This window comes from Coenobita brevimanus, chromosome 47 (assembly GCF_032717465.1).
Source record: "Coenobita brevimanus isolate Jiangsu-jjx chromosome 47, ASM3271746v2, whole genome shotgun sequence".
Lineage (NCBI taxonomy): Eukaryota > Metazoa > Arthropoda > Malacostraca > Decapoda > Coenobitidae > Coenobita > Coenobita brevimanus.
Genome location: NC_137000.1, coordinates 8951631 through 8962423, shown reverse-complemented (window position 1 = coordinate 8962423; position 10793 = coordinate 8951631). Strand labels below are relative to the sequence as shown.

At 43.3% G+C, this 10793-nt stretch overlaps 1 protein-coding gene across 1 annotated transcript in view; it reads left to right on the top strand.

Annotated features, from left to right (window-relative positions):
* The first annotated feature begins 431 nt into the window (after positions 1 to 431).
* LOC145399013 (uncharacterized) overlaps positions 432 to 10793 on the top strand; it is a 79125-nt gene continuing 68763 nt past the window's right edge. The window contains exons 1-2 of the mRNA XM_080271742.1: positions 432 to 578; positions 10048 to 10234. Of these exons, the coding sequence (XP_080127868.1) occupies positions 432 to 578; positions 10048 to 10234 (334 nt within the window). The remainder of the gene's footprint in view (positions 579 to 10047; positions 10235 to 10793) is intronic.

Sequence of the window (10793 nt, the reverse complement as noted above, 5' to 3'; positions counted from 1 at the left end):
TTCGCTGCCTATTTTCTCCGCCACCACCACAGCTCACTCTGGTGGCGACATTGGAAACTGTGACGATGATGATGATGGTGGTGGTGATGATGATGATGGTGGTGATGATGGTTGTGATGATGATGGTGATTGTGTTGTTGGTGGTGGTGATTGTGATTGTATTGATAGTCACTTCGGGAACTGTAGTGATGATGATGATGATGATGATCCTATGTTGTTGAAGGTGAGGATGATGGTGATGATATTGATAGCCTTGATGATAAAGGTGGTGATGATGATGATATTCTTGATGAGAAGGGTGGTGATGATGATGATACTCTTGATGATAAGGGTGGTGATGATGATGGTATATGATAAAGGTGACAATGGTGATATTCCTGATGATAAGGGTAGTGATTATGATGATATTCTTGATGATAAGGGTGGTGATGATGGTATATGGTAAAGGTGACAATGATGATATTCCTGATGACGAGGATGGTGATGAAGATGATATTGATAGTATTGTTGGTGCTTATGATGACGTTCTTGATGATGAGGATGATGAGAATGGTGATGATGGAATAGAATTGACGAAGGTGAGGGTAGTGAGTGATGATAGTGACTGGTGATGGTATTGTTACTGATCATGAAATCCTTGATGGTGCTGCTGATGATAGTGCTAGCATTGTTCATGATATGGCATTTTTTAATGATGATGATGGTGATAGTATTGTTGATGGTGATGATGTGGTTGATGATGATGATGGTATAATGTAGATGATGACCATGCTTAATGATGAAGAGGTTGCAGCTATCTATCCAAGTATTTATCTATCTATCTCATCAGGTTGCCTTCTCATGCTGGGATATATTATTATAATATTTCATACTGCGAATTGGTATTAGAGTACGGTATTATTATTATTATTATTATTATTATTATTATTTCCTTCAGTATAACCAAATTTTGGCGCCTGGTGGTTTAGTGGGTAATTACGGAGCTCTAATCGGATTGAGCCGGTGAAGGTTTATATCCAGGGAGTGGTTGGGGTTTATTGCTCATGTAATGCCACTCAGGGATGAGTGAGACTGGTCACTCATTTTAAATGTCGGGACCAACTTGCCTAACCCCGGGCTCCTACGCTTCTCATGGGGCAATGTAGGATTGGATGATGAATGAATGAATTATTATTGTTGTTGTTTCTTCGTCTTCGTATTATTATTATTATTATTATTATTATTATTATTATTATTATTACTACTACTACTACTAAACGTACCATGGCAATAGATTATGTGCGTTATCAGTTAGATAACGCGCGCGCTGTTACTTCCAGCCAGTAACAGCGCGCGCGCACACACACACGCACGCGCACACACGCACGCGCACACACAAACACACACACACACACACACACACACACACACACACACACACACACACACACACACACACACACACACACACACACTCTCTCTCTCTCTCTCTCTCTCTCTCTCTCTCTCTCTCATCTATATATATCTCCCTCACAAAACTCCTTCCCATCCCATCCTGTCTCATGCCCTCCCCTCCCCCCTCCCCCCCTCTTTCTCACCTCTCCCTCCTTGTCTCTCACGTGCTATTGATTGGGGAGTGCTGAGAGAGAGAGAGAGAGAGGAAATATGGGAGTGGCTAGGGATAGGAGAGAGGATGGAGTATCTCTCTCTCTCTCTCTCTCTCTCTCTCTCTAGCCACTCCCATACTTCCTGCTCTCTTTTTCTCTCTTTCCCACGGTCAAGTTACACTGCTTTCTCTTTTTTCCTGTTTCATAATTTTCCTCTTTTCCTCTTTTTCGACTTCTGTTTCCTTTTCCTCTTTTTTTCCTCTTTCCGCCTCTTGCTTCTTTCCTCTCTCTCTCTCTCTCTCTCTCTCTCTCTCTCTCTCTCTCTCTCTCTCACACACACACACACACACACACACACACACACACACACACACACACACACACACATTTTCCATCATTCCAATCCATCTCTTTTCTTTCGCTTCCCTCCTCCCTTTTCTTCTCCAGTTTCTCTCCTTCTCCTCCATCTTTTTCGTGTCCTTCTCCTCTTCTTTCTCTCCTCCTCCTCCTCCTCTTCCTCGTCTCTTCTTTCCCCGTCTTTTCTTTCTCTCTTTTGCATTTCATTCCTTTCTCTTTTTTCTTCTTTCTCCTCCTGCCTTTTCCTCCACTTTCTCCTTTTATTCCTGAATCTCTCTCTCTCTCTCTCTCTCATGTCTCTTCGCTTCTCTGCTCCCATCGCCAATTCGCCTGTTTTACCTTACCGTATCTCTCTCTCTCTCTCTCTCTCTCTCTCTCTCTCTCTCTCTCTCCCTGTCCTGTTATTCCGTCCCAGTGTCCTACTTTCTACTCATCTCCCCCCTTCCTTTCTCTCCCTCCCCCTCCCCTTCCTCTTTTCCCCTCTCCCTCCCCCCCTTAGTGAGAGCAGAGGGAGAGTGACCCTGAAATCTATTGATCTGGTTGGCGTCTTCTCCCCCCCCCTTTCACTTTCTCTCTCTCTCTCTCCTTCTCTCTCTCTTCCCCCTTCCCTCTCCCTATTCCCCATCCCTTTCCCCTCTTCTCCCAGTCTGTCCATTCCCCTCGCTCTCCTAACTCCCCCCCCCCCTCTCCTCGCTTATTCCTTTCATTTTCCGCTTCCAATATACCCCCTCCCTTTCCTCTCTCCTCCCCTTCCTCTCTTTCTTCCCCCCCCATATTCCCCCCCTTCCTCTTCCCTTTTCCCCTCTCTTCTACTTCTGGTATGTATATTTTAGCTACAGTAAATAGTGTTTATATAAAAAATGCAGGCCCTGTTTTAGTAACATTATTATTATTATGGTGTATTATAAGAATGAATGGTCGAGAAATTCCTTGCCATTACTATTTTCTGTCCTTCTTTGTAAAGTTTCCCTTTCGGCATTAAATCGACCTTTGCTCTGTGTTACCTTTTTGTATTTCGTGTAGGCTAACCTTGGCGTACCGGTTGTAATTGGAAGACATGAGGGGGGACCTTGTGCTGTGCTGTCCTCTTCTTATTCAAGGCATTAATGAAGTTACAGCTAACAGTAACACGTTCCATAATGCCACACTTAATACTAGCTACCTGTAATTAGCTACCTGTACGATACCACACACTGCAGCACCATACACTATCACTACACACACACACACACACACACACACACACACACACACACACACACACACACACACACACACACACACACACACCACACTCTGTCACACCTCACACACTGCCACAACCGTACACTACCGGAATCACACCGCACACTAGCTGTCATACGTCACATCCACACCTCAGTACCTTACCTCGCACTGCCACGCCCTACATAGCCATAACGTACATTGCCACATCAAACACTGCTTAGCTACACCACACACATCACCTATACCTCACATGCTCACACCTCACACACTGCCACATCACATACTATCAAATTGCACAGTGGCTGGATATTACATTTTACGCAACACACGCTGCCGCAACATCTCCCTCTATAGGTGTATGGGTACTACACCACAGAGTCACATTCCACACCTTGCCTAACATCCTCTCCACATTAGAGACCATATAGAAAGACACATGACACACAGCGACACCTCACACACCACTCACTGTTACAACTTACACTACCACATCTCATACTCACACCACCACCCTCATTCTGCCACACAACCCACCATCATACCTCACACTGCTACTACACACTACGCACTGCCTGTCCTCGCACTACCATACCTCACACCAGCACACCTTACCCTGCCTCACAACACACTGCCATACCTCACACTGCTGCTACACACTACACACTGCTTGACCTCACACTGCCTCGTCCCTGTGGTAAACTTGGGCGTGAGGGACATAAGCTTGTGTGTGAGGCTTGTGTGAGGGTCGGCACGCGTCTGTAGGGTCGTAAAGTCTGTGTGATCTGTGTAACACCTTTATGTAACTCCTACCAACTTTTACCATTTCTCATTCTCTCTCTCTCTCTCTCTCTCTCTCTCTCTCTCTCTCTCTCAATCTCCTCTTTCCTCCTCCTCCTCCTCCTCCTCGTCCTCTCTTCCCTTACTCATTTGTTTTCCCTCTTTGCTTCCTGTTACACTCTCCCGTCTCCCCCTTCAGTTGCTTTTTCTTTCCTCTTGTTTGAAAGGAGGGAAGAGGAAAGGAGAGAAGATAGAAGAGGAGGAGGAGGAGACAATAGGGGAACAAAATTGAGAGAGGAGGAAGGATGCGAAGAGGGAAAGAGAGATGGGCAGTGAAGAAAGAGAGGGATTATAACAGAGAGAGAGAGAGAGAGAGAGCAAAGGACAAAAATGGAAGTATGAATAATAGAGGAAGTAAGAGCAGTGTGTGAGAGAGGGTACGAAAAGAGAGAAGAGAAAATAAAATGAGAGAAGAACAGAATGAGGAAATAGAAGGAAAAGGAGGACAGGAGAGAGGGGAAGAGGAAGTGTTAGAGGAAGAGGAGAAGCAGGGAGAGAAGAGAGAGGAAAAAGATAAGGAGAGAGGGGAAAGAGGAAGTAATAGAAGAAGAGGATAAGTAGGGAAAGAAGAGAAAAAAGAGAGGAGGGGAGGAATGGAGGAGAAGTAAAGAAGAGGATTTAGGGAAGAAAGGATTACTCCTCCTCCTCCTCCTCCTCCTCCGCAGTACAAGAGAGTGAAGCAGCCTTATGTAACCCCTAAGGTAGTCTATGGAGAGAGAGAGAGAGAGAGAGAGAGAGATTGTATCGTAAATGAAGTAATATAATGTGTGTGTGTGAGAGAGAGAAGAGGGAAGGAGAATTGTAAATGTAGTAGACTAGTGTGTGTGTGTGTGTGTGTGTGTGTGTGTGTGTGTGTGTGTGAAAGAGAAAGAGCGAGTATCCAGTCCCCTACCTTTGACCTCTGACCTTCCCAACTACCTCACACGACGAGAGAGATAGATAGATAGAGAGAGAGAGTGTGTGTGTAGCCAGTCCCCTACCTGTGACTTCTGACCTTCCCTACCACCTCGAGAGAGAGAGAGAGAGAGAGAGAGAGAGAGTGAGGTATGGTCATGGTCTTGATTCAGAAAGCATACATTACCTGCACGCAGCCACATAACGTATAGTACATGTGTCTGTATATCTGTGTAGCTATCTTTCTGTTTGTCTATCTATTTACGGTATATCTATCTTTGTGTTTGTTCGTCTATATCGATCTGTCTATCCGTCTGCCTCTGTCCTTGTCATTTTATCTATCGGACTGATTCTACCTGTGTGTCTATCAGTCGACCTGTTACTGTTTGTTTGTCAGTGTTTTGTGTGTTTGTGTGATGTCAGGTTTGAGGACACACACACACACACACACACACACACACACACACACACACACACACACACACACACACACACACACACACACACACACACACAGCGATACTTCTCTGACTGACTGTGTGGTGCGTGAGTGAGGAATCAGTGAACTGCGGAGTCTGAATTTCTTATGCATTTTTTTTGGTTAACTTTTTGTTTATACTCTTTACCATTTTTTTTTTAAATGTGGGAATGAGGTTATGATGATGGTGGTGATGGTGATAGTGATGGCGTTGGTGATGGTGATGGTGGTGATGATGATGGCGATGGTGGTAACGATAATGTTGGTTGTGATGGTGATATTAATGACGGCGATAATTATGATATTGGTGATGGTAATGGTGATGAAGATATTGATGATGGTGATGGTGATGATATTCATGATGCTATTGATACTGATGCTATTGATGATGGCGATGATTATTATTATTATTATTTTTTTTTAGAGGACTACTTCTTCGACTTGTTAACAACGCAGTTCATTTGCTGATGATATGTTGATGATGATGACGATAATGATGCCGCTGATATTTCTCTGAAAGTATCTGTCTACCTATTTACCCACCACACTTCCCATTTCTCGACCTACTTACCTACGTACCTACTCACCAACCATCCTATCATCCACCTGCGTTCCTTCCTTCACCCACCCTACCTACCTACCTACCTACCAACCTTTCACTCTCCATCCCTCCTTCCCTCCTCCCTCTTTCTCTCCGTCTCTCCCTCTTCTCGTGTCTCCCTGTGGTGTACTCCTCTTTAAAGTAATATCATTTATCTCTCTCCCTCGCCCTGCCAATTTCCTCTCCCTTCCTTTCACCGCCTCTGTCTCTCTCTCTCTCTCTCTCTCTCTCTCTCTCTCTCTCTCTCTCTCTCTCTCTCTCTCTCTCTCACACACACACACACACACACACACACACACGCACGCACACACACACACACACACACACACAGTGTGCTCTTAAATAATGTGTGTGTGTGAGAGAGAGAGAGGATGTTAGTGCTCGGTATAAATTGTGTATATTAGTTCATACGTCGATTCCTGTGTATATAAACTTAGGACTGTGTGTGTGTGTGTGTGTGTGTGTGTGTGTTTTCCTTACATCTTCCACCGAGTCTCGAAGAAAGTTGAAATAAAGAGCAAAAATAATAAAAACCACGAGCTTCTTCCCACGGTATAGATGGAGTTATAAAAAGTTCACGTTTCCACTAAGCTTACTCGCGTCGTAATCAACATAAATCGCGGGGGAAAAAAAAGACCAAGATTTCGGCCTTACTTTTTCCTCCCCTGTCTCGTAAAATCGTAAAAGAAAATTGGAATGTTGGGCCCGGGGGTGCTGTTGCGACCGAAAACCAATACCTCCCCGAACGAAACATTTCCGTCGGGCTCATGTTACCCTTGTCTTTATGCGGCTATTTTCTCCCTGGTTCGCTTATTTTCTCTTCGCTTCGGCTCTTTTTCTCCTCATTGTCGAACTTCCCTGTGATATTTCCACCCTAGCGTTTGGTTCTTGACGGGCATTTCCGCTCCCTCATTTTTGGCGGGAAAAGCGCGTCGGACGTCAGCTGTTTCTTGTTATTGTTTACATCCGGGACCTGGTGACGTCACGGTGGGTCAGCTTGGCGGGAGGTTTCAAGTGGCAGGTTTCATGTGTTTATTTATGGATGTGTTTGTTTCTGTAGTGTAGTAGTGAGTGTAAAAGGTGTTGGCTATTTTTCGAGTGTGTGTGTGTGTGTGTGTGTGTGTGTGTGTGTGTGTGTGTGTGTGTGTTTTATACACTGTTCTTTGCCATATTGCTGATAGTAGTATGGGAGTAGAAAAAGTGAGGTAATACAGGACAATCTTTACATTATTATTATTGTTATTATTATTATTATTCTTATTATTATTATTATTATTATTCGGTCAGTATGTTATTTTCTTATTCCCATGGTGTCCCTTTTATACTTACGGCTGTTAGTGCGTATTGGAAGGCGTGATGATGATTATTGATGGTGATGATTGATGATGATGATGATGATGATGGAGTAGCAGTAGCGGAAGTAGCAGCAGTACCTCTTTGTAATTTAGTCTTGTATCCTGTAATATTTCTGTCTTTGTAACATTATTTTGGATCTTTTTCAGAGGCATGGCGCCCACAAGGACACTGAACTAGCGGCCACTCATCACTGCTCAACCACCTCAACGCCACGTCACGGGTACAGAAGTATTTATGTGTCCTGTAGTAGTAGCATTATTATTATTATTATTATTATTATTATTATTATTGGTGATGGTGGTGGTGATAGTAGTAGTAGTAGTAATAGTAGTAGTAGTATCAATCATTATTATTATTATTATTATATCATCATCATCATCATCTTCATTTTCATATATTATTCTGTAATTCATGAGATAGGTTCCTTCCGCTGGCAAACTTAAATGAGGTTTTCATCGCTGTATCATGGTGTGGATGTGGTAGGAAACGTTAGAAATACTGTAGTTTTATTTATTTATTTTTTTTTTTTTTTATCGTGTGGAGAGGATGGAGGAGAAACTGGCCTGGAGAGTATGTGAGTGAGAGGTGGAGGGGGGAGAGGGTGACCAAGGATGAGGTCGAGGGATGGGGTGGAGAAGCGTTTGAGAGAGGAGGGGATGTGAGTTGGAGAGAGGAGGTGCTGATGACATACTCGTAGTGCAGGTGATGGGGAGACGATTCGTTTGTGGCCACCTCATATGGGATGAAGGCGTCTGGCGATAGATAATATAGATAGACATGTATAGATATAGATAGATAGGTAGATGGAAATGCCTCATAGTCTCGTTTTGCCCCTCAGATTAGAAAGTACTATTGACTCAAAGATGAAGTACTAGAAATTTGATGAAAGAATGATTAAGGATAGTCGACCCAAGAAGCATGGAGTGTGGTTCCCCTAGAATTTTTAAACTTGTCTTCTAGAATGGTCTTTATTATAGTCATGATATCCAGAGGCAATTTTATCCGGATTCAGGTGACGTTTGGTGTTAATTTACCCCTTTGCTGTTAGAAATTTATCATCATCATCATCATCATCACCACCACCACCACCACCACCACCATCATCATAGTGGAGGTGGCGACCAGTTGGCTCCCTTATCTCTGTCATTTTGGTATTTTATTGTTCTTGTTTAAATCTTCTCCACGATAGTTACACAGACTCGCTTCCTCCTTCAAAGTCAGGTAATCTCACTTCGGTAATTCGTAAAGTTGACTCATCTCTTCTATTTTAATTCACTCGCCGAAAAAGACATGGTATATATCCGGCACTTTCACAAATAACTAACGGTAGTAACTTCGCTTACGTATTTTCCAAGATTCTCTCTCTCTCTCTCTCTCTCTCTCTCTCTCTCTCTCTCAAAATTCTGCTAACTTATAAGGACTTCATTTTTTTTTTTTTTTCCAGTCGTAATCATACGCCTGTTAAGTATTATCCATTCATTTTTCAGGAACATTTTTTCTTTCATTTTATTTTTAGCTCTGCAAAGTTACATGATTTTGGCTTCTGAATTTTGTAACAATATTTCTCATACTTTCAACCAGCTTCCCCTCCACGCTATGTAATCTGATATCGTGACTGTAATTCGGTGTTCTTACATTGTTCTTCTTTAGTGTTTCAGCAGCTGTGATTTTGTAATGCTAGCCAGAGAGAGAGAGAGAGAGAGAGAGATTCATAATAGTCCAGCAATTCAATTTTTTTCCTCGTTCATTCCTTCGTGTGACCGAGATGATGTAAATTGACAATCTCTCTCTCTCTCTCTCTCTCTCTCTCTCTCTCTCTCTCTCTCTCTCTCATGAATTGCTTTGTATTCTGTTGCGTACATGAATGTCGCCCCATTAGGATGTGTCTGTGTGTGTGTGTGTGTGTGTGTGTGTGTGTGTGTGTGTGTGTGTGTGTGTGTAAAAATCTCATATTCCAGTTAAATCAAAATTACTTTACGTTTTTGCTAACGAGGTTCTGATGAGTCGGTATTATCGCAAAGTTTTATTACATTGCGTTTTTTCATTTTTGTATTTCCATTCCCTAAGCTGCATGTCCCTCTTTGGCCATTGCAGATTAACTCCCCTTCGTGTGTGCGTGTTGCTTGGCGTTATCTTTCGTTATCTGTTATCAGTTTTTGATTATCTTATTTCCGATGCGCCGACCGGATGTAGCCCACGGTTTCTGATTCTCGCCTGTTAAGCAAGCACCCTAGCACCTCTTCCTTAGCGATTAAGTTTCGGATACGGCTGGTTAAGATCAGTTTATGTTATTTATGCTGAGTATGGTGATACTGGAATGATGTATTTGACACAGAAGTGGATAGTAAGGAGTAATAAGCAAAAAAAAAATCGCTTAGGAAGAGGTGTTAAGGAGTTTCCTTAGCCGACTAGAATACAGCTTATACGGGTTGAGATGGAAGGGGTGATTAGGTTGATGGTGTAAATCATAGCACTGTAGGGCGTTATTATTATTATTATTATCATTATTATTGTTATTATTATTATTTATAGTAGTTGTAGTAGTAACAGTGGTATTGGTTGCAGTCTTATCATCATCATCCGCATCATCATCATCATCATCATGTTTTAGGAGTGTGTGGTTTACTTTCTTTTTATTGCATCTTATTCACCATTTCCACCCTTCGTTGACATTAACCATCCATGTACCTAATTTTGCTTGTCTTTCGCAGGTGTGGCGGAGGATGGATGGCGGGAGGGAGGGTGGTGGTGATGGGGGAGGGGAGGAGGGAGAGGAGGGGGGCGGAGGTGGGGGGGAGCGACAGAGCCCCAGGGAGGATACGCCCCCCGCCCCATGCTCCGCCTTCTGTGGACCACGTTCATGCTCCACGCTTCCACCTACACTGTCGCCCCAGCAAGGTAAGGTTACATAGACCATACAGATCTTACCCTACCAAAATCAGTAAAGGGTGGTAATGGAGAAGGGTCTAGGTAATAAATATAATTAAGATCAATAATGAAATCAGTCAAGCGTGATGATGGTGAAGGGTGTGAGTAATAAATATAAATAGGGAGAGGTACTTTAGGTCCTCTGTTGGTTGGTTAGCCCCTTGAGTTGGAGAGGCGGTACTTGACGGGGATTGAAAGCATGTGGCAGGAGGTTGGATGAACTAAGTGCCGTGTGGATCAGCCTGCCTGACCTCGTCCTCGTCCGGGTAGAGAGAGAGAGAGAGAGAGAGAGGTTATATTTCTGCGTCTGGGGTTACATGGGTGAGTGTCCCCAGTGAGATGCGTGGTGTTTGTTTACGTTACCATGGCAACCTACACAGTTCCGGTACCACGTGCTTCACCACACACACACCTGCTGTTTACTGTTCATCTTCCTTCTCTTTATTATTCACAGTTTACACCACTTTATTCTTGTTCTCTTCTTTGAGTCGATTTATTATTATTGCTGTTGTGACTATTATTATTATCA